General features: G+C 44.2%; 1 protein-coding gene across 1 annotated transcript in view; it reads left to right on the top strand.

Annotated features, from left to right (window-relative positions):
• The window catches only part of LOC310799893 (phosphoinositide 3-kinase regulatory subunit 4-like), an 82,647-nt gene that overhangs the window by 40,062 nt on the left and 16,798 nt on the right, over positions 1–25,787 (top strand). The window contains exons 14-19 of the mRNA XM_083662501.1: positions 7,136–7,337; positions 14,130–14,221; positions 18,334–18,547; positions 21,701–21,866; positions 23,263–23,427; positions 25,022–25,233. Of these exons, the coding sequence (XP_083518627.1) occupies positions 7,136–7,337; positions 14,130–14,221; positions 18,334–18,547; positions 21,701–21,866; positions 23,263–23,427; positions 25,022–25,233 (1,051 nt within the window). The remainder of the gene's footprint in view (positions 1–7,135; positions 7,338–14,129; positions 14,222–18,333; positions 18,548–21,700; positions 21,867–23,262; positions 23,428–25,021; positions 25,234–25,787) is intronic.

Genomic DNA, 25,787 nt, shown 5'->3' with positions numbered 1-25,787 from the left:
AACTCGGCAAAACTCCATTTCCTGATCGCTCCAGAAGTGAGACTTGGCTGAAGCCGCGCCTGCGCAGGTAGTCTGCTGCGGTCAGAAAGCAGGATATGAGGTGTATATACATGCAGCAGTATCCCGGGTTCTTTCGGAGTACTCCACCTCGCATAACCGGCTTTCTCAAAACCGGGATAAGGGCTTATCCAGGTTTCTGAAACCGGGATATGATGTTTACATGCGCAAACACAAAAACGGGACCGACAAAACCCCGACAGTAACCGGGATACTCAAGTCCGTGTAAACGCATTCAGTGAGAAGTCAAGTCCAGACAAGGGTCAAGCAGGATAGTTTGATACATTCTAGTAACTAATTAGATTAGATTAGAATCCTATCCTACAATAAGAATGTGAACTGTCCGTCTGTGTGAGCATCATTTTGTTCGGACACAGCTATGCCATTTTACAAACGATCGGGCTGAATCTTTCAGGAAGTGTAAAGAGCACCTGTGTGACCTAAACGAGTCTAATTAGGTCATTAGGGCTGATTCATTGCCTTACCTAATGATTGCCCCTAATTACCTAATGATGTGATGTCACTCGAGCAATGATGGCATCATCTGTTGCCATCATCACTGATGACATCATCATTGACGGGGGACGGGGGGGGGGGTCCAACTCCCAAGGGTCCACTAGTAGAATAGAAAACGATGAACGCCAACATTTTGGGAGATTGGCCTATTTGCCATATTCCCGATAGTATGATGAGGAGATGCATGCCCTCCTCGTTTCCGTGCGTGCAGTGGAAAAGTAGCAACACGCCCCTCCTTCTAGTTAGCTTAGCACATTGACTGGTCGTCTAGGCTAGCCTACCTCCATTAAGTCACCAAATACACATTAAAACAGCGCCAAAACGCTCTCCTCTATAGAGACACTGCATGAAATAGGCCACGCCCATCACGGGGGGGAAAAGCTCCGTTCATTTCCACACACCAGCGTCATTTTCCTTGAATTAAACATAGCTAAAAGCTGTTGTGTGGTGGGGCTGCGCAGACAACAAATGTAAAAAATCGCCAGTTAAAGTTTTGTTGTACTCCTGAGCAAAACAAGGAAGCCATTGAGAATTGGCGAGAAGAAAAATGTGGATCTAGCTGTCAAGGAAGTAAGTTGGAGTGTTCATCTTCCGTATATACGATCTTTTTGTGCAACACGCAACCATGCACGCGACATAGGAGAACGCCAGGATTGGAGGGGGGGTTTCTGTTTTCCCCCCGTCTTGGGCGTGGTTTCTGAATGATGACGCGTTACGCAGTGTCTCTATCTAATCAATTAATCGAAAAAATAATCGACAGATGAATCAACAATGAAAATGCCCTAGTCACTGGTAATGAACACAGGTAATGAACACACACTAGGGCTGCCCCCTCCTGGTCGATTGGTCGTTGGTTGAACAATCGCTGGTGTTAATAATTTCATAGGAGACATTCAATAGTAGTAGTAGAACACTTTAATGTCCTCCAAGGAGGCAATTTGTTGTACAGCACAGTACATGAGGACACAGACACAGTAAAATGACATACACAACTCATCAAAACATCTGTAGTGGTCAAAAGTACGCGATAATACTGTGCATTAAAGTGCACGTGTTAGCAGCCCAGCATATTTAGTATGCAGTATTTTATATGCAATATCTATCATATTGCATACTGCCCATTGCTGATGACCAGCTAAGTTAATCTCATAATCATAATTAAACGTTCTCAATCTCATAATCATAATTAAACAACAATAACCGTATCCCGATATCCTCCTCATGTGAACTTCTGATTCAAGTTACAGTCAGAATCAGAATCAGAATCAGAAAGACTTTAATGATCCCCGGGGGGAAATTGGGACAAGTTACAGCTGCTCGCACTCAGGCATGAAATATCCACATAACACAACATAGCATAACACAGTATCACACAGTATCTCCCTAAACGTAAAACAGTCAATACAATAAAATAAAATGCGATAAAATGCAATAGAGTAAAATAAAATAAAGTAGAATGTACAGTACGTGTCAAATTGCAGTTGGAATTATATTAAATCAACTTGCACATTACATGTGGCGTAGCTAAGGCACAGCTAACCTATCGGCTGACTCAGTCAAAGATAAGCTTCAGCCTTCAGCTTGCCAGCCATCTGTAGTGAGCGGTAATGTCTACTGATGTATTAAACCAGTGAGTGGCGGAGACAGGCTACATCCCTCCTCTATAGATCCAGACTGAAACAGTGACGCTGTTACAGATCCAAACAGAAACCAAGCCAGGTGCAGAGTGCCACAAGGCTCAGCAGGGGGCGCCACCTCCCCACTGCCTCATAGTAAAGGCTTTGCTGCTGCTGCTGCAGCTCTCTGAAAAGCATTGAATCCTATCTGTAGCTGCCACCAAACAAACGCAGCTCCTTGAAAGTTTGTGCATTTTGAGGCAAACCTAAAGGCCTTGACAGTTTTTATACATAGATGTAAATAGACATGGGCCATTGAAAGTGCATTCATTTATATATTTTGTGCAAGAATATAAATGGTCTTTCACACGTCAACTGTCTGCAGAGAGCGACATCACTGAAGTGGAATGATGCAGGTGTTTAACCCATTGATACCTGATGCCGCATTTGTGTGCGTATCCCTTTAAGACCGCGAACCGCGTTAACGCGGTTCGCGGTCTTAAAGGGATACACACGCACACAAATGAGGGATATACCCGCAAATGCTGCATCAGGTATCAATGGGTTAAACTGTGAGCTTCTGTAAAGCCTGCTAGTCAGTAATGAACCTTGATCTGTGTCTCAAACTATGTTGTGTTGGCTCTTTGAATGTGAGGGAATTGGGTCTGGAAAGTCCACACAGACACACACACACACACACACACACACACACACACACACACACAGACATACAGACAGACAGACAGACAGACACACACACACACACACACACACACACACACACACACACACGCGCACACACACACAGCCTCCTCAGTCATGTAGTTAGTAAGCTGCTCTGCACGCCCTCAGTCTGTCTCTCCTGGATCCAATCAGCTGACTGTACTGGAAATAGCCCCCAGCCCCGCCCCCTCTACCAGTGAAATAGCGTCATAGCGTTCCCATATCCCCACACAGTGTGCCAGAGCATTTTGTTTTGCCATTCACAGCTACAATGTATCCACATGGCCAGAGGAAAGGAGCTGGAGGAGTGGCTTATGTTGCATGGTGTCACAGCTACAATGTATCCACATGGCCAGATGAAAGGAGCTGGAGGAGTGGCTTATGTTGCATGGTGTCGCTACAATGTATCCACATGGCCAGATGAAAGGAGCTGGAGGAGTGGCTTATGTTGCATGGTGTCACAGCTACAATGTATCCACATGGCCAGAGGAAAGGAGCTGGAGGAGTGGCTTATGTTGCATGGTGTCACAGCTACAATGTATCCACATGGCCAGATGAAAGGAGCTGGAGGAGTGGCTTATGTTGCATGGTGTCACAGCTACAATGTATCCACATGGCCAGATGAAAGGAGCTGGAGGAGTGGCTTATGTTGCATGGTGTCGCTACAATGTATCCACATGGCCAGATGAAAGGAGCTGGAGGAGTGGCTTATGTTGCATGGTGTCGCTACAATGTATCCACATGGCCAGATGAAAGGAGCTGGAGGAGTGGCTTATGTTGCATGGTGTCGCTACAATGTATCCACATGGCCAGATGAAAGGAGCTGGAGGAGTGGCTTATGTTGCATGGTGTCGCTACAATGTATCCACATGGCCAGATGAAAGGAGCTGGAGGAGTGGCTTATGTTGCATGGTGTCGGAGTAGCTGAAGGAGTGGCTTATGTTGCATGGTGTCGGAGTAGTCGCAAAAATGACATCCTGACTGGGAAAATTCACGTGAATAGACGCTCAAGTTGTAACAATAACTTCTAGACGAAAGTAGATGCTTTTGTTGATTGTAAGAATTTTCTCCCCCCTCACATATTTGTAATATGGTATTACCGTTAGTTGCGGTCCATCTAGAGCAGGGGTGCCCAAACTCTTTCCCGTGAAGGACCAAAACTCAATCTGGGTGGAGAGCCGAGGGCCAAAAATAAACGTTGTGGAATTATATAGAATTTTATAGAAAATTAACATTCTAAATCTAAAATAACATTTCAATATAATAATCTACTTTTTATCTGTTTGGTAATTGTAATAATTTGCAATTGGTTATATATATTTAAAAAAACATCTGCATTTGTGGGGAGCTTAAACATTTAATCAGTGAACACCCAGTTAAAAACAGTTGTATTTTCCACCTTTGTAATCAAGAGAGAAATTTGACTTAATTCACAACTTGAAAAATCCTCAAGGTACTTTGAAAATCAGCTTTATTGTCCATCTTTTGTAAACAATTTGCCATGACAATTTGCAGGGATACAATCTCAGGAGTGAACACAGTATCCGCAGCCACATTCAGACACTGTTTCACAAAGTCACCACATGAAAAAGCTCGTCCACCCTTTGCAATCAGTGCAGATATCTGATAACTTGCCCGAGTTGCATTCTGGATAAAAAATCAAAAAAAAAAAAAAAAAAAAAAAAATTCAAATCCGTGCCGGGCCAAAACAAACAGAGCGGGCCCGCGGGCCCCAAATTGGTCAGCACTGATGTAGAGTGGCCTAGATTAGTTAGAAAAGTTACACATTAGCATTAACCCTAGCATTTAGTTTCCACATTCCAATGATTCCTTTCCAACACCACAAGCATGTTCATGTACACACGACCGAAGTTGGAAGGACAACTTGCCAACTCGGAAAATCGGGCCACCCGAGGAGCACCTGAATGCAGCATTACTGCAGACAGCCATGTTGTTTTGATTAATGCTGTTGTGTTGGCTCATCAGCGTGCGTGTGTGTGTGTGTGTGTGTGTGTGTGTGTGTGTGTGTGTGTGTGTGTGTGGCAGTGAAGCTGGATCTCATTACAGCTTCATGCTTCATTTCACTCAGATCAGATGTTGTAGTCATGTTTGAAAAGTGACCAAGGGGCTGAAGAATTAAGCCAATGTGGAAGTGCCTTGAACCTGCATTCTTTCTAATGGCCAGCAGGGCTTGGCTGCAAAAAGAAGTCCAATTTGGATAGAAGTCAATGGGGAAAACGACCCTACTTCTCACTTGCTTTATGACCTCAGTAAATCTCAATCACTAGTTTCATGTCTTCTTCAATACAGCACGATGTTCATTTTGTCAATTATGGTCCCGTTTTGAGTCAAATAGACGATAAGCAGACTATGTTTTGGGGCGTGATTGACAAGTCGCCTTTCCAGTGATCGCGCAGCTCACCGATCTGGGACCAATAGCAGGCAGTAGCTAGCTTCTGGACCATATATAGATATAGATATTTTTATTCAAGTGTCATGCACACAGGGTGCCCAGCCCGCATGGGCTTATAAGACACTAAAGACAACAATCTTGCATGGTGTGTAAACAATTTAACACAAACATACAGTATGTATGCATATATATACATACACACACAGTGTGTATGCATATATAAACATATACACACTGGATACATATACACAAACGTACACATTATAGAACTCAAATCAAATATACAGCATATTTTTTCTCTTTTCCCAGGCTTTAGAAATGAAATTGGCTGCATGGAATGCTCCCTTTCTAAAACATAATTCAAATTTTTTGTAACCATCCAAATAAAAAAAATCATTATATAGCAAGCTCATTTTCTCGAAAAGCACATGTCTAAATTCATCATACAGAGGACAGAAGAACATAAAATGAATTTCATTTTCAATCTGTTCTAGATCACAGAACAGGCAAAAGTCTCTGTTCCTCAGGTACACCGCTAAACCTACCTGTCTCTATGGCAAGAGGCAAGGTACCTGAGCGTAGCTGGGCACAGAGAGATCTTTGTGTTTTGGATAGATTTTGTTCCACATATTTTTCTACTTCATAAGTATTTTTTATAAGACAATAAGTTCTTAATTTAGGCTTATTCCATATTTCTATAGTCCATTTTTCTTTATGTAATTGGAAGAAAGCTTTTTTAATTTCTTGAATGTTGCAACGTAGTCTATTGTGAAATATGAATGACAAATCAGAAATGGAAAATAAAGATTTCACCTCACTGGCCCAGGGAGATAGTTTTGATGTTTCCCAATTGAAAATCTTTCTCGTCAGACCAAACATGGCAACAATCAAAATGCCAAACTCAAGGCTTCCAGACAAGAGTCCACAAACCAATGAGTGACATCACGGTGGTTACATCCATATGAAAGTGACTCATATCTGACATCACTATATTATACTACATTTGGCACATAGCTTTTTTATTATTTCTCAGGAAAAACCACACTTGGGCCAAAACGTTGTGCAAGCAAATGAGAAACAACTTGACTTTTACTGCCACACATGACTGTCAGATCCATCACGTCTGTCCTCCTGTCACCACCGTCCTCCCTTCAACCAGAACCTTGTGTTTGAAGGGTTGAGTCAGAGCCAGTCACCCAGGCCAATCTGTCTCCTCTCTGCTGCAGGCAGTGCTGCAAAGTAACTACAGTCAATGCATTTACTCAAGTACTGTACTCCAATACAATTTAGAGGTACCTGCGCTTTACTTGAGTATTTCCATGTTATGCTACTTTGTACATCTACTAACTCCACTACATTTCAGAGGGACATTTTGTCCTTTTTACTCCACTACATTATTATTTTTTTAATTTTCAAAACGTAAAACAGAAACAACAACAAAAGGCTCAGACAGAGAAAGAAAAAACAAACGGTTCACATTCCAATACTACAGCTTGGCACTACCAGCCACGTAAGGTCCCCATGTGCCTGCAAGGGATGTGCGTGGGATCCCACGCAAAGGGTCCATGAGAAGTCAGTTATGCGAGTCACGTACCGCTATTAACCTCATCCAAATAGGCCAGAAACGGGTCCCAGATAACCAAGAACTTCCCAAGAGAATTTGTCGCGTGGCCTATTTCATGCAGTGTCTCTATACTTTTGTACTTTGACTTGAGTAATGGTTTGAATGCAGGACTTTGAACAGAGTATTTCTACACGGTGGTCTTTGCTCATGTGACTGAGGTGCTGTGTTCTGTGTGTGTGTGTTCAGGGGATGAGTGAGCCGGAGGAGGACAAGCTGCTGGCTCTCAGAGACTTCATGCTGAAGAGCAACAAGGCGCGGGCCAGCATGGGAGAGCCCAGCCACCTGGGCCCCGAGGCCCACAGTGGCCTGATCGACCTGGCCACGCTGGGCATCACCGGCTGCCAGGTGGACCTGGTCAAGCCCAAGGCCGAGCTCGACGACAAGAGAGGTGAGAGGGTTACTTTTATTTTTTTATTTTTTTTATTTAACCTTTATTTAACCAGATAAGACAGGGATGTCAGAGATACGGCCCGCAGGCCGTATCTCTGACATCCCTGTCTTGAGATGTTTTGGAATATAAAAAAATATATATATTATTATTAAATTCGCACCCCATTATCAGAACTATGTGTGGCTAATAAGCAAGCTAAGAGTTCATTCATAAGTTAATTAACCTGCACTACAAGGAAGTATGTCAGTAGGTCATCAGGTGTAAACAAAGCCGCCATGATGCCACGCTGGAATTGAATCGCGCATTCGGCTACCTACCAAAAAACAAAGGAATCAACAAGATGCTGTCGAAAAAGAGAAAGGTTGACACGGAATGCAGGCAGTTTCAAGAGAAATGGAAAGAGCAGTATTTCTTTTGTGAAGTAAATGGGTAAATGAGTCGAATTGATTTTAGTAAAAAAAAAAAAAAATCCGGCCCCCATGAGGTCTCAGTTGAACAAATCCGGCCCTCTACCTAATATGAGTCTGACACCCCTGAGATAAGACATTTGAGATACAAGATCTCTTTTGCGAATGTGATCGGGCCAAGAAGGCAGCAGTTGCAAGCCAAGTTACAATCAACATAATTACAGTACATATAAAGGAAACATAAAAACAGGGCTATAGAGCAGTTCAAAAAGCAAGGACAACCAAATACATCATAAAATACCACATCCAAGGGTAATAAATAACACAGGATCAAGAACGTAAAAACATATGGCCTAAAAACAAAATTTACAGGCCGAGAAAGGCAAAGTAAAACTAGACATTACTGCAGGAGCAGCTTGCAGTAAGAACTTCAGATAGAGCATGTTTAAAACTGGACAGAGGAATGGAACGTTTTAAACGGGACTGCAGGTCGTTTCACGACCAGGGACCAAAGTAGGAGAGACTCTTTTTTCCAGATTCAGTTTGCATATTTGGCACTTTGAATTTCAATTACTTAAGTGTTAATACTTTGTTACATTACACCACTGCTAATTAGGCTGTTTGCTGTACAGCTATGCCCCCCTGTGTTCGAAGGGCCAAGTAGTTGGGTGGGCTCGAGTTCCTGGACAAGCCCGGTTTTGGCCCAGACCAAACCAGTGGAAAAGGGGTCATGAACTCTGGAACTTCGTGTTCAAGCACCAGAGTTGGCATGGACCTCAGTGGAAAAGGGGGCTCATATTTTCACCGAAAAACAATGCTGATTTATTTTGCACACTATCCCACACATATCCCAAAACTCTAAACAGGTTTGCAGACAGTTTGACAGTTATTGATTGATTGAGTTGATTTGGGTTCAGTTGATGATGTCGGTGATGTCATATCGGAAGACTTGTAATTAATACAACCCAAATGATTCACTGGCTTCTGATGACATCACTGGCAACAATCGAGCTCAAATCAACAAACGACTCTCAATAAGCGTAAAACAAAATCATTGTCTCTAAAACTGTTTCCAGTTTTCGCATATGTGTGAGATCCATGTGCAAAATAAATCTGAATTGTTTCTCATTGATGTATCCCTTTTAAATATAGAAAATCTGGTCTGTAGAAATGTTTTCATTCGGTCACCTAAGGACAGAAAGTTAGACAACTATTCCCTAAACGTAGTGTGATGTGGTTTTTGTGCTCTCAGTCATGTTGTCAAGTGTGTCGTCGGCCTTTTCATCTCATTTTGGAACCAAATCTTTCAAATGAAGCAAGAGAACAGAGAAAGTGTCTAGCAGTGCTTTTCCCAGGACGCCCCACGGTGTAGCATCACAGATACAAAGCAGACCCAGATCTATCTGCTCTGTTTGGTGTTCTAACTCTCTTTGTATTCATTTCACAGAGTCCACGGCCATGACATCTGGTACACTGTTTCATGTGCTCTAGCTTGGAGTGGTACTGCATGCTTTGCTGTGAGAGTAACACGGTGTTACCATCTAACCTTTCTCCCCAAAAAACTCACCTCTAACCCCTGTCTGCCAGGCTGGACTGCAGTGCACACACTGCACACACCAGGGCCTAACATTTGGCGTGGGATCGTGGGTATAGCAAGGATAGTAGGGGAGACCCGGGTCAATTCTAACTTTTTTTTTTTTTTTTTTTTTTTTTTTAACACATTCACTGCCAGACATTTTTTTTTTACTGTAGTTAGCTTCTGCCAGAGGGTTTTTTTGAGGATTCTGGCTCATCTTTCAAGACCCGAGGATTCTTTTCTGCTAAGATTTTGTGAACACACAATATCTCAAAAGAACTAATAGAATGTGTGCTTTCTCTGTCTAAAAGAGTTAGTTTGTAGAGTTAGTAGTTATGTAAGCATTAGCAGTTGAATACAGCATGGTTTCAGCGTCAGAAAAATTATTCAGAGATAAACGGCTTTTTGTGAAATTCGATAGAACAGTCACTTTAACCATTCATTTTTGGCATCAGTAAGACGTCAGACATCTAAACAATAGTTTTGAACAGTAATTTCCTCCATAACAGCAGGAAACGCCCCTCTGCTTCCAACTCCTCCCTCCGTGGGCGTTCTTCTTGGCTGCAGTGGCCGTCACAAGCTTGTCACCAGTCTCACTGCTTTGCTGCTGCTGCTGCCTGTCTGCGCGGCCGCTGTTTGAGGAAGTCTGGATGGACTCGCTCGCTTCTTGGAGTTTTGGTTGAGAGCTTTGATGAAGCTTTTGCGATTCTGGTCATATTTATGCTGCGTGTTTCAAAGTGTGTTCCACCTGTAATCTATTATGCAAATTTGCAATCCCGCATCGCCAGCAATCAGCGCGAAAACGAAAGCGTTTTCCCCCATCCATTTTCATGAGAATGGCTGCTTTTTGCTTGCCTTCCTCTAGTCAGGAGAGCACTGTCGCCACTTAGTGGGTCGGTGGAATGGGTTGTAAACGTTCGGTGGCTCCAATAATTATATAAGAGATGTAAAAGGGTTAGATGCACATCCCACGGTCAAAAAAAAAAAAAACATTTTTTTGACGTATTAATACGTCATTGGCAGTCAACCGTTGGATTATTTTTGACGGATTAATACGTCATTGGCAGTGAACGTGTTAACATGACTCACAGATCATGTAAAATACAGAAGTCATCCTATGAGAAACATAACATGCACTAATTAATCATACAGATTTATATATTTTCATTGAGAACGGCAATACTATAATATTGAATTTAAAGTCGAGCTGAACCCAAAAATGACTTTTATTTTCTTTTAGTTCAAATGCCTGGCAGTGCACCTATTTAATAATGTATGCAAAAGAAATCACAAAACTCAAATTTCTTTAGTTTTTCACACTTTTTCACATCCACAGTTCATTTTTCAAGATTTCATTGATAACAGTAATGTACAGTTTGCTGACGTCACCCTGTACTATCAAATTTCTACCCCATTTCAACCAATCATATCACGACATGCAGCTGTCAATCAAATCTTCATTTCAGGATAATTTTCTGTTCCAAATGAAGGGGAAAATGGCACCTAGTGCCTGTCATCTGGCAGAGTTTCTAGCCCATAAACTAACTACCGTACTAACTTGAGCAATTATGCAAACTAAATCAAACGGTAATGTCTAAGAAGGCAAAGAAATTTAACTGGCTCGTTAAAACACGCATTCCAGGAATATTATTTACATTTATAACGATAATGGCGCGCGCCTCCGAGCCTGACAGCCTCCCTGGCTGTCAGGGGTCGTCTCTCGGAGATTCCAGGCGGGCGGGCAGCACCTATGGATCGGATTGTCCGCTCGCTCCGCACGAAGCAGCTGGCTCCCTGGTACTCCGCGGATCCCACTCGCGTAGCACGACAACACGCTGAATCCCACCCGATTTGGGGGTGGAACACGCCAGGATTGGCCGATGCCAAAGCCAGTCGACATTATTGTCAAATCAAATCATCGACACCGTATATGGTCCGCCTCTCAATTTGTTTTCAGTCTGAAACGGACTCTGATGCACGTGACGAACGGGTTCACCTCGACTTTAAGGTAAGAAGTCATAGTGTTGTAATTGCCCCCTTGGGTAATCTGAACATATTTTTTATTGTTTGATATTTTTTTTTAATTGTAGGTAGAGGTAAAATAAATAATGGTGATGATCCATCAATTTTTTGGGGGGACCCCGTCGAAACCCCTCAAAGACCCCTGGTCGTCACGTCATGTTGAGATCCACCGCACCCCCAAGTTCTATAAATCCCCCCTATGTGAAGCATGTAAGGGGGGAATCTCTCTCCCCCCACGGGCCACCCCCCCAATTTGCTAAATTAATTTTAGGCCCTGCACACACACACACACACACACACACACGTCCGCTTTACTGAAGTGTTCATCGGTAGTCACTCCGGTGCTAACAGCGGTGCTCTCAACGTGTCACTCAGAAACTTGAATTGACTTATCAATGTGTTGTTTTGTGTTTTGGATTTTATTTACTGGGATGTGATTGTAAACATTCCCCCAACTAACACATTCAAAACAACTTGGTTAAACCTACCATAAGCGATATCTCATAACAATCCTCCTGAAACAAACGTGTGCTGTGTTGATATTTCATCGAAATATCATTACGAGATTGACTTTGCAGCGGAAATATGCCTATTATAATATCGCCTATTTTGTTTGGCATTCAACCGGCACGTCAATCTGTTCAAGCTTGGAACGCAGATGCATTCGTTATTGAAACAGACAACATGCTGCTCCTATCTGCATTTGCGGACATAAATATGAGCCAATATTTCCTCGATGTTGCCGTGATGAGAAAACATGCAGCTTAAAACCTGTATGGGCATTGGGGAATAAACTCACGACAGTGGTGATATTCACAATTCTCAAAGGAATTATACACGGACCCATGTCGGATTAAATATAAAAAAAAATCAGTAGAAACACATTTTAAAAGCTCAGAACGAAAATGTGTTTCTGGTGAACGAATTTCCACTTTAAAGAACGCATCACTTCAGCCGCCCCCGTCCGTGTAGAGGAGTGTGTTCTGGCTTCTCTCATCTCTCCCACCTGGCTGTGGCTGTCCTCACTCACTGATAATGAGTTTGCTGTTTAATTCATTGATATGCCGAATGATTCATTAATATATCCGTGAACGTTAATAGCGGCCATTTATCACGCAATAGCCTATGCACGCGGTAGGCTATCATCTCCTTGTTGCATTTTCAAACTGGCAAATGAAGGAAAAGAAACGATTCAACTTATACTTGTTTACTCACCAATTTGGCTCTCTTCCAAATAATCCAGCCACGCACAGTAACTACGTTCATTCATGAAATTGCTCTGCCAGTGACGTGGACTTGTACTAGGCGCTGGGGTGGAAATGTTTGTTACAAAAGTAACATATTACATGTAATATATTACTTTTAGCAGTAACTCAGTAATATAACTTATTACTTATAGGATTTCAGTAATATTACACCAGTTACTTTGTCAAGTAACTCAAGTTACAAATTGAGTTACATTTTATTAAATCAAAGCACATATTTAAAAAAAGATACAATCATTTCCTAATCAAACTGTGTGTTTTTATTCAAATAACCACTATAGATGACAATAACAAAGGAAAAGAATAACATTTAGAATGTTGGATTGTTTACACTGACTTCAGGGCGGTTGAAATAATTTTTCGGGATGTTCCGGGGCAGCGATGTCATTCTGCTGCTGCTGTTGTTTTGGTAAAAGTAATGAAAAAGTAGTGTAATAAGTAGCGAGTTACTCTACACAGAAAGTAATATTGTAAGGTAACTTATTACTTTCAAATGAAAGTAACTAGTAATCCAGTATTCCAGTATACAGTATAGGTCTAGCTGCCATCGTCGAGGCTGACGTCGGAGCATGTTTTGTTCATGACTTCATTTTATTTTGGTGTATTAGCTACATAGCTAGATCACTCGCATCACATTTATGCGTTTGTGTTCTGCTCCGTTTTCAGAGCAGATTTATCTTTTGGAGCACGGACGGTTTCTGTATGCGTCGGATCTGCAACAGCTGTTTCCACTTTTTTTTTTAAGCTGGCCAAGGCAGACGAGCCTTTGAGTTCAAGTGACGTGCACCTCTGATGCTTTCTCAAAGTACTCTGTTTCCTGTTCTTTGTCAGTCAGCTGCTGTCTGTGGCAAAGCGTTTACACAGAACAGACCTCCAGGAAACTCCACTCCTCTTACTGTAATATCCCACATTAATCAAGTCTCCTCCCAGTACCCAAGAATTCACTCTCCACTGCAAAAAATGACCAATGTCCATTTATTTATTCATTTATTTATTTATTTATTTATTTATTTATTTATTTATTTATCTATTTATTGTTAAATCTACTGTAGTACACATCTCTACAGCCTACAGAGTATTTATTACATTTCCACAGCTTATTAGTTGGCATTAAACAATTCAACTGTATATGAAAATTCATGAATGAGGTGCAGGTGTGTGGAATGAGGGAAAAAACAGAATCCTTTGGGTTCTCAACTAATAAGCTGTTAAAATAACATCTACTGACAAAAGTGAAGCAGTTGAATTGTTGAGTGTCAACTAAATGTTGCAATGTTACCAAATCTCACTTTGGGATGAAATATCTGAAAAGACATTTTTTGTAGCGTAATTGTAAACAGCGATGGAGATCGCAGCATCTGGTCGGCATGTGGCCGTGCTCTTCCTGGGAAACCTCCCTCACATGTAGTGAGTGATAAAAGCGTTTGCCAAATGTCGTAATGTAATGAGTGAGTTTGTAGTTCATATTGTTTTGAGAGTGCGTCACTCCCTGAACCTGTCCTGTACCCCTGCTCTGCAGTGAGGAAGCACACCAAGCAGGACTCCAACATGAACGAGGAGTGGAAGAGCATGTTTGGGTCACAGGAGCCAGCGCTGCCCCAGACCGCCACGGTAACCACACCCACATCACCACACCACCCACAATATGCCAGTAACCACACCCACATCATGACAGTAACCACACCCACATCACCACACCCACATCACCACCACACCCACATCACCACACCCACATCACCACACCCACATCACCACCACACCCACATCACCACTACACCCACATCATGACAGTAACCACACCCACATCACCACACCACCCACAATATGCCAGTAACCACACCCACATCATGACAGTAACCACACCCACATCACCACACCCACATCACCACACCCACATCACCACCACACCCACATCACCACACCCACATCACCACACCCACATCACCACCACACCCACATCACCACTACACCCACATCATGACAGTAACCACACCCACATCACCACACCACCCACAATATGCCAGTAACCACACCCACATCATGACAGTAACCACACCCACATCACCACACCCACATCACCACACCCACATCACCACCACACCCACATCACCACACCCACATCACCACACCCACATCACCACCACACCCACATCACCACTACACCCACATCATGACAGTAACCACACCCACATCACCACACCACCCACAATATGCCAGTAACCACACCCACATCATGACAGTAACCACACCCACATCACCACTACACCAACATCACCACACCCACATCCTACCGCACCCACATCACCACTACACCCACATCACCACACCCACATCACCACCGCACCCACATCACCACCGCACCCACATCACCACTACACCAACATCACCACACCCACATCATGACAGTAACCACACCCACATCACCACTACACCCACATCACCACTACACCCACATCACCACTACACCCACATCACCACCGCACCCACATCACCACTACACCCACATCACCACCGCACCCACATCACCACTACACCAACATCACCACACCCACATCACCACCGCACCCACATCACCACCGCACCCACATCACCACTACACCAACATCACCACACCCACATCACCACTACACCAACATCACCACACCCACATCACCACACCCACATCACCACTACACCCACATCATGACAGTAACCACACCCACATCACCACTACACCCACATCATGACAGTAACCACACCCACATCACCACCACACCAACATCACCACACCCACATCATGACAGTAACCACACCCACATCATGACAGTAACCACACCCACATCACCACAACACCCACATCACCACACCCACATCATGACAGTAACCACACCCACATCACCACTACACCCACATCACCACCACACCCACATCACCACCACACCCACATCACCACTACACCCACATCATGACAGTAACCACACCCACATCACCACCACACCCACATCACCACCACACCCACATCACCACTACACCCACATCATGACAGTAACCACACCCACATCACCACCACACCCACATCACCACTACACCCACATCACCACTACACCCACATCATGACAGTAACCACACCCACATCACCACCACACCCACATCACCACTACACCCACATCATGACAGTAACCACACCCACATCACCACCACACCCACATCACCACAGTAACCACACCCACATCATGACAGTAACCACACCCACATCACCACTACACCCACATCACCACACCCACATCATGACAGTAACCACACCCACATCACCACCACACCCACATCACCACTACACCCACATCACCACACCCACATCATGACAGTAACCACACCCACATCACCACAACACCCACATCACCACAGTAACCACGCCCACATCACCACCACACCCACATCACCACAACACCCACATCACCACAGTAACCACGCCCACATCACCACTACACCCACATCACCACTACACCCACATCACCACAGTAACCACGCCCACATCACCACCACACCCACATCACCACAACACCCACATCACCACAGTAACCACGCCCACATCACCACCACACCCACATCACCACTACACCCACATCACCACAGTAACCACACCCACATCACCACCACACCCACATCACCACTACACCCACATCACCACAGTAACCACACCCACATCACCACCACACCCACATCACCACTACACCCACATCACCACAGTAACCACGCCCACATCACCACCACACCCACATCACCACAACACCCACATCACCACAGTAACCACGCCCACATCACCACCACACCCACATCACCACTACACCCACATCACCACTACACCCACATCACCACAGTAACCACACCCACATCACCACAACACCCACATCACCACTACACCCACATCATGACAGTAACCACACCCACATCACCACCACACCCACATCACCACAGTAACCACACCCACATCACCACTACACCCACATCACCACAGTAACCACACCCACATCACCACCACACCCACATCACCACAACACCCACATCACCACTACACCCACATCATGACAGTAACCACACCCACATCACCACCACACCCACATCAGCACAGTAACCACACCCACATCACCACTACATTACATTGTACACCACATTGTATTGCCCATATACAGTAAGTAGAAGGGCACCCGGAGAGTACAGACCTCTGCCAGGGCAAATTACCTGTTTGTGAGGCTTGTTTGTGACTCAGATCCACTCCAAAATGTACTGCGTTCTTCCTTGGCCGATGCTTCATCCTTCCACCAGGTTTCATGAAAATCAGACAAGTAGTTTTTCTATAATCCTGCAGACAAACAAATAAACAAATGGCACCGAATACATAACTCCTTGGCGGAGGTAATGAAGTGCAAGTTGTTTTGAGTTAATGCAGCCAGCTAGCAGACGCTAATTAGTCTTCTAATTAAAAAGAAGAAAGCCAGTATGAGTCTAAAGTGCATCAATAGGGAAACAAGGAAGTAGGGCTGGGCAATTTATAAATATTATATCGATAAGGTGATATGAGACTAGATAGCGTCTTCGATTTTTGATATCGTTATATTATATTGTAATATGGCAAGTGTTGTCTTTTCCTGGTTTTAAAGGCTGCATGATAGTAAAGTGAGGTCATTTTCTGAACTTACCTGACTGTTCTAGTCATTAAATTCACATGACTGATGATTATCTATCAAAAAATCTCATTGTGTAACTATTTTGTGAAAGCACCAATAATAGTCTGTCTTTGCGTTTTATTTTGATGTGGTTTGAATAAAAGTGCTTATGACTCACATCTGGCTTTGACTTACAACTGAACATTTAGCCCACACTAGAAAATAGAGATATATATATCATGTATCGCCATTCAGCCTAAATACTGAGATATCATTTTTGATCCATATCGCCCAGCCCTACAAGGAAGCACAGGAATGTGTTGGCCATGACGTTAATACACGTTCAGAGTCACATGTTGTCCTGGGAGGAGTAACGGAACGTTTAGCTTTTTGTCTCAGCCAGTCAGTGATAGAGCTGTGAAATAAAATCGATATGACAATAATTGCTATATATTTACTACTTTACTATATAATACTCTATTGATATTTCCGAAAAATGTCAGTGTTCAGTAACACAGTGTGCAAGTGTGTTTACAAATTATTGCAAATAGTGTTCTAATAAATTGAAATGAAATTGAATGACATTTTTTATTAAATAGTTTTGACTCAATTTGTCCGAGTTATCAATATAATGTGATATAATGTGATGTACATATTATTACAATACCTGGGTGGTATACAGCATGTTGTATTTTCAGCTCTATTTTTAAAATGTCAGTAAATTATGTCAAGTATTGCAATATATGGCAATATGTACCTTGAGGTCCTTGTCACTACCCAGCACGAGTCAGTCAGTCAGTCTCTCCAGGAAATTGTGATTTTGCGATCGCAAAATAATTAGTGTAAAAATCTAATACAAATTCAACCAATCGCCGTAATATTTGCAAAGATTGTGTAAAACAGGTTCCTACATTAAACTTGCAATTTTTGTCAGTTCCCCCAATTTTACCTAAAAAAAAATCAGATAACATTTTTGAGAAAAGCCGCTGCAAAATCAAACATTTTTGATCCTAACAATCACCCAAAAGAAATCCCGGAGGGAGTGGTCAGTGAACTGATGCAGGCTTTGTTCCCATGCAGGGGGGTGGTGACGGGCCGGTGAGTCAGAGCAAGAAGACACTGGCCCCGCCCCCTGCAGTGCAGTCAGGAGGCCCCGCCCACCAGCGCCGCCTCAACACTTGCAGGGCGGAGCTCCAGCAGCTGCTGCAGCAGAAGAGGGAGCAGTGCAGCGCCGAGCGCATGGCCAAACACATGATGGAGAGCAACGAGTGGGAGACCAAGCCCCCTCCGCCCGGTAACACAAACACACTTTCTCTTTCACAACAGTCAAGTTGATTTATATATATAAATATATATATTTATATATATATTTATACATATTTATATATTTATACATATATATTTATATTTATATTTATACATATTTATATATATATATATATATATATATATATATACACAAACACACACACACACACACACATATATACATATATATATATATATATATATATATATATATATATATATAGATATTTCTTTTTAATAAACATAGGCTATAATATTATAGGCTGTGTGTGGTAGTTGAAACATAGTTTCAAGTTGACGTTTATTTATGTTTGTAGTTAAAACAAAAACATAAAATTTATGTTTTTGTTTTAACTAATGTAGCCTATACAGTATTTAATACTGTATAGGCTACATACAGTACAACACAAAAGGCTGTTACTTACCCTTTGTCGCCACCTGGTGAGTAAATATATATGTAACTAAAACCATTAAAATTGACAACCGGTCCGCGACTTTTTTTTCCATGCATCTACCGGCCCTTGGCACAAAAAAGGTTGGGAACCCCTGTCTTAGAGGATGACAATTAAATGTGAAGATACTCGCCTACACAATACACAGCTCGTTGCCTGCATAAGTTATTTAAGATATAGATTGAATAGTTGTTTTTTCTTTTACCATGCAACAAACGTTTAGTTTGTGACAGTGTGACACATTATATTGCAAGATAAGCCTTATCTTCCATATTGTTTTCTAGTTATTATAATAACAATTTCCAACAACAGCATTTGTTTTGCATTTTGTCTTGCATTTCAAATGAAAGACTATTTTTCCAGTCATATATTTTCATTATTCAAGTTTTGTAAAAAAAATTAATAAATATCGTATCGTTATCGTGAACCCAATATCGTGTATTGTATCGTATCGTGAACTGAGGGTATCGTGACACCCCTAATAGTCATTGTTGTAAAATGCAATACCATGGCATGGATATAACACCACAGTATGTTGAATGTTTCAACCTCAGCCTTGGTCCATGGAAACCCGAGTTTGGTCTGCTGGTTTTCATCCCAACCAAACACTAAGCGGTTGATTCCACTTATAACACAATATAATACAATATATATATAATATATAATATATAATATATAATATATAATACAACCTCAATCAACATTATAATGTCTGTGCTGCAGTCAGCCACAAGCCAGCAGCACATGGGTTTGCACAAGTTTCTCATATGTCACATGACATGCCTGATTTCCCATCTTCACAAAGTCTCTCCTACAAAAAAAAACTACTTCCACTGTTTAAGAGATCTGTGGCGAGATTCACCAATGTGATAGGTCGTAAAGGGATAGTTTGTATTTTATTTTTTAAAGTCCCTGGAAACCAGAAATATTTTTTTATTATTTAGCATTTCACAGGAACCTATGTTAATAAGCCACCAGCCAAATTTGAACGATGATGAACGTAAATTTAGGTTTGACAGTCATGACAAAAGTCCCGCGGACTGTGTGTGTGCGTGCAGGACTTCTCCTCCGAGAGAGCGAGAGAGAGAGGGGGGGAAACGGAGAGAGAGAGAGAGAAGGAAAGAGCGATGGAGTGTGTGTGTGTGTGTGTTCGTGTTCGCTCGTTGCTCGGCGCATACTGACAGAGAGGAAGAGAGACTGCCGCTGCGAGTGCACAGCGCTACTGTGTGTGTGTGTGTGTGTGTGTGTGTGTGTGTGTGTGTGCGTGCGTGTGTGTGATTCGATTAAATCTTATGACGTGATAAGATCATTCATTGTAGCACCGCGCACCCCGCTCTCTTCAATCATCTTCAATAAGGAAGTGGAAATCCAGACCTTGTAGAAAAGTGGTGATTTTGGGGCTTTGGGTTGAAACTAATGTCTCCTACTTTCTGAGGCACACAATTACTCACATAAGACCCTACATTTTATAGTTAGAAGGTTTTTGTGGATTTTGGTTTCCAGGGACTTTAAATTTTTTTACGCGGGGTTGTATGAGTATCAAGTTGCGCTGAAGCGATGGTTCAGGATTCAGTTCTATTTTCCAAGCGTGAAGCTGCCAGGCATGAAGTCAATGGAAGTTGTGGGCGGGGTCAAGGCGCGCCAGGCGAGGCGCTGAGGAAAAGAGAGTGCTTCAGTGTGAGCGGTTTAGCCTGAGCTCAGCTTCAGCGTGGCTTTTAGCTTCAGCTCTGCTGCTGTTAAGCGCCTGGTGTGAACAAACACTTAGACCTTCATCAGAGCATAGCATGTCGTATGCTCCGATGAAGGTCTAAGAGACCGAAAGCTCAGCAAATAAAAGTGAGCCTTTGCACTAGGGGTGCTCCAAAAAATCGATTCTTGAAAGGATCGCGATTCTTAATGCCACGATTCCTGGATCAATTCCAAACTCCCAAGAATCGATTCTTCTTCGTATTGTATTGTATTTTTTTTTTTTTTTTTTTTACAGTGCACCTGAACGCAACATGTAAGATACCGGCTGAATAAGTGTCCAAATGTTCATGTCATTTGTGTACTGTACTGCCACGGTGCCACCACCTCTTGCACTTAAGAACTCTGGTTAATGTATTCCCCCCAAAATCTATAAATCCTTCTCAAAGTCTACAGATCCCCCCCAGCCTATAAATCCATCTTATCTGAAGAACATAAGGGGGGAATTCCCCCCTAGTTTGCTAAATGAATTCAGGCCCTGACTGTAATACTTCAGAAGTTGAATTTGAAGTTCAGCATTAATACATTTGTCATTTTCTGTCCTAGATTTACCTTTGTGTGTTATTGCAATATAAAACTACATAATTGAGAATTGATTATAGATTCTGGAATTGAGAATCGATTATGGAATCGGATCGTGACCCCAGGAATCGGAATCGGATCGGATCGTGGCTTAGCCGGATCGGAGCACCCCTACCCATTAATATTTTTGTTTATAGCATTTTTTTATTTATCGCAGGTCATATCGTCATCGCAATATTGAACAGTGTTATCGCACATCGCAGCTTTTCCTCATATCGTGCAGCCCTAGTTGCAGTGCAATCTTCGTATAGTGTTGTGATGTACTGTGTGCGTGTGTGTGTGTGCGTGCGTGTGTGTGTGTGCACGTGTGTGTGTGTTCGTCGTGTTCGTGTGTGTGTGTGCGTGTGTGTGTGGTACAGGGTGGCACCCCAAGGGGCTGCTGGTGGCTCACCTCCACGAGCACAAAGCTGCCGTGAACCGCATCCGCGTGTCCGACGAGCACGCCATCTTCGCCACAGCCTCCAACGACAGCACGGTCAAGGTGTGGGACAGTCAGAAGATGGAGGGCAAGACCACTACCACCAGGTCAGTTAAAGACCCCCTAAAGTCAAAAACCTGTTTGTCTTCTTGTTCCTTCAGTTGTATGTTTGAGCTTCACTGTGCAGAACGTTGTCTGTGCAGAGTCTTACACTAGAAGGCTGTTTTCACATTCAGCTGCTGAAAGTGGAACGTTTCTCTTATACCGCTTTCAGACGGACACGGTTCTGGTTCTGGCTCCGGCTCCGTTCTGGAGTCTCAGAACCTTGGAGCTTTCTGGCGAACCAGCCCGTGTTCACACCAGTTTAAGCGGAACCAAAGAGGACATTATTCGATAGTCCTTCAGTTTTTTAAGTTGATTCATTATTTGGTCTGGCGTTCGAGTGAACCCAGCCTTGGCCATCTCTTCCGCAAGTTCGGCATACGACTTGCTCTTTCTTGTACTGCTTTCTAGCTTTTCTTGAGATTCGGTAGATGCCCAAATCGCCACTAAACATTTGGTTTCCTCAGCAGACCACTGCAAAAAAAATAATTTGCAGTGGTCTGCTGAGGAAACCAAATGTTTAGTGGTGATTTGGGCATCTACCAAATCTCAAGAAAAGCTAGAAAGCAGTACAAGAAAGAGCAAGTCGTATGCCGAACTTGCGGAAGAGATGGCCAAGGCTGGGTTCACTCGAACGCCAGACCAAATAATTAATCAACTTAATAAACTGAAGAAGGACTACCGAATAATGTCCTCCCACTTTGGTTCCGCTTAAACTGGTGTGAACACGGACGGGCTGGTTCACCAGAAAGCACCAAGATTCTGAGACTCCAGAACGGAGCCAGAACCAGAACCGTGTCTGTCTGAAAGTGGTAACGAAGAACTGGACGGACAAACCCGTCTTTATTTGTCACACAACCACAACACATACACACACACACACACGCTGACGGTGGCCGGTGGAATTCTATCTCCACATTTCTCCCATCCTGGCTCGTCCTTGCTCCTCAGAGCAGGCCAGGCCTCCCATTTATATACTGATGATGATGATGATGATGATGATGATAGGAAGGAGGATAGATACACCCCAACTTCCAGTCACTTCCTGTATCTGTGCCACTGCCACGCCCCCTTAGGAGACTGGTCAGCCAATCAAGTTTCATACCATTGACAGACAGCCAATCACAAGCTGAAACATGAGTGAATATGATAGAAAACTTTTTTTTTAAATACTGGGTGGGGAAAGAATTAAAGTGTGTGTGTGTAGGCTATCGTTGACAGTTGAGTGTGACTGATTTAACTGCAGATTTGAGTAACATTTTGAAGCGTCAGAATATCATGCTGCTGTTGGTGTTTGTGCTCATGTGCAACTGGGGAAGACATTTGAACATGAATTGTGTATAATAGTGTTTGGCTGTTGTCACCACAGTGTTTTGTGTCTTGTCTTGTCGTCTCCTCCAGGTCGGTGCTGACGTACTCGCGTATCGGCGGCCATGTGAAGACGCTGGCCTTCTGCCAGGGCTCTCACTACTTGGCAGTGGCCTCGGACAACGGCTCCATCCAGCTGCTGGCCGTCGAGGCCAACAAGCCGCCCAAATCCCCCAAGTTCCAGCCCTTCCAGACCAGGTACATTCACCACGCCCACACCTCCGGGTCACCACACCCACACCTCCGGGTCACCATGCCCACACCTCCGGGTCACCACGCCCACACCTCCGGGTCACCACACCCACACACCTCCAGGTCACCACGCCCACACACCTCCGGGTCACCACGCCCACACCTCCGGGTCACCACGCCCCCACACCTCCAGGTCACCACGCCACATCTCCGGGTCACCACGCCCACACCTCCGGGTCACCACGCCCACACCTCCGGGTCACCACGCTCACACCTCCGGGTCACTACGCCCACACACCTCCGGGTCACCACGCCCACACACCTCCGGGTCACCACGCCCACACACCTCCGGGTCACCACGCCCACACACCTCCGGGTCACTACGCCCACACACCTCCGGGTCACTACGCCCACACACCTCCGGGTCACTACGCCCACACACCTCCGGGTCACCACGCCTACACACCTCCGGGTCACTACGCCCACACCTCCGGGTCACTACGCCCACACCTCCGGGTCACTACGCCCACACACCTCCGGGTCACCACGCCCACACCTCCGGGTCACCACACCCACACACCTCCGGGTCACTACGCCCACACACCTCCGGGTCACCACGCTCACACCTCCGGGTCACCACCCACACACCTCCGGGTCACCACACCCACACCTCCGGGTCACCACCCCCACACCTCCGGGTCACCACCCCCACACCTCCGGGTCACCACCCACACACCTCCGGGTCACCACCCCCACACCTCCGGGTCACCACACCCACACCTCCGGGTCACCACCCCCACACCTCCGGGTCACCACACCCACACCTCCGGGTCACCACCCCCACACCTCCGGGTCACCACGCCCACACCTCCGAGTCACCAGCACTCACTAGCATGCCCACACCTCCGGGTCACCACCCCCACACCTCCGGGTCACCACGCCCACACCTCCGAGTCACCAGCACTCACTAGCACGCCCACACCTCTGGGTCACCACGCCCACACCTCCGAGTCACCAGCACTCACTAGCATGCCCACACCTCTGGGTCACCACGCCCACACCTCAGCTGGAGTTTAAATAGCCTACAGGGGCTCCGGTGACAGTATTGCGATATTCAATGTCGATAATCGCTAAAGCCTAATTTGAGCTTCACCAACCTTTTGACTAGTCATGGAAGATATATATATATATATATATATATATATATATATATATATATATATATATATATATATATATATATATATATTTTTTTTTCCATCCAATAAAAATTATTAATTCTCATCAAAAAGATGTCAAAAACAGCTAGTAAAGGGTTAACTAATGTAGGCGGGACCAACCTGGGGGTATGTGCCAATCAGAGTCCTGATTGGCTCTGAGAGGCTGTTTACAAATAAGCGACTTGTCTGAGCTGGAGATAGCCCCTGTTTGACTGCAGTTTTTCACTCTCTAAATACCTTCAATTCTGTTGATTTAACATGGCATCATGTAGAAAATGATTGTTCAAACAAATCTTGTGTTCAACTTAATTATATTGTTTATTCCTAAAACCACAGATCATAGATCAGATAGCTTTAAAACTCTTTACCCCTCGCTGCAGAACCCTGGACCTGCAGGAGGACGGCTGTGTGGTGGACGTGCAGCACTTTAACTCGGGGGCCCAGTCGGTGCTGGCGTACGGCACGGTGAACGGCAGCCTGGTGGGCTGGGACCTCCGCTCCAACACCAACGCCTGGACCCTGAGACACGACCTGCGCCTGGGCCTCATCACCTCCTTCACCGTGGACATGCACCAGTGCTGGCTCTGCCTGGGTACACACACGTGTGTGTGTGTGTGTGTGTGTGTGTGTGTGTGTGTGTGTGTGTGTGATGAATGAATGAATGAATGAAAGTTTTATTTACGTGTCAGGACAAATTACATGACCCATCCCACATGGGATTATCAGACACATCAACATAAAGTAATAGAGAGCCGCAGGGATGACGTATTTTTGTAGTCAGAACGCGGAAGTCCCGGACTTCCTGGTTCTTCACTGTTTCTGTCTATGGGATTTTTGAATGAGTTTTTGCCGCGATGCTTCAAATAATCTCTCTGGGCAACGCAAGATTATTCAAACGCAAACCAGAGTTCAGTCGGATAATATTCACACATGAGGACCACTTTCATGAGTTTTGTAGCGTAAATGCGAGCCCTAAAAGTAAAAAGCTCGAGCTAAGCTAATCCAGAACTACACACTGTCGCATAGGCTTCCACGTCACGTCAGCACTCAACCTGGACTGTTGTTGATGTGTGCACTGATTACCCCGGGCTGAACGGGGCTGAACCAGGTGAGGGAAAGAGAATTTCCGTGTTCGTCCTTTGAAGT

Source organism: Poromitra crassiceps (genome assembly GCF_964638095.1).
Source record: "Poromitra crassiceps genome assembly, chromosome: 29".
In the NCBI taxonomy this organism is placed as follows: Eukaryota; Metazoa; Chordata; class Actinopteri; order Beryciformes; family Melamphaidae; genus Poromitra; species Poromitra crassiceps.
Note: the sequence above shows the minus strand (reverse complement) of the source record. Positions and strands in the feature narration are given on the sequence as shown.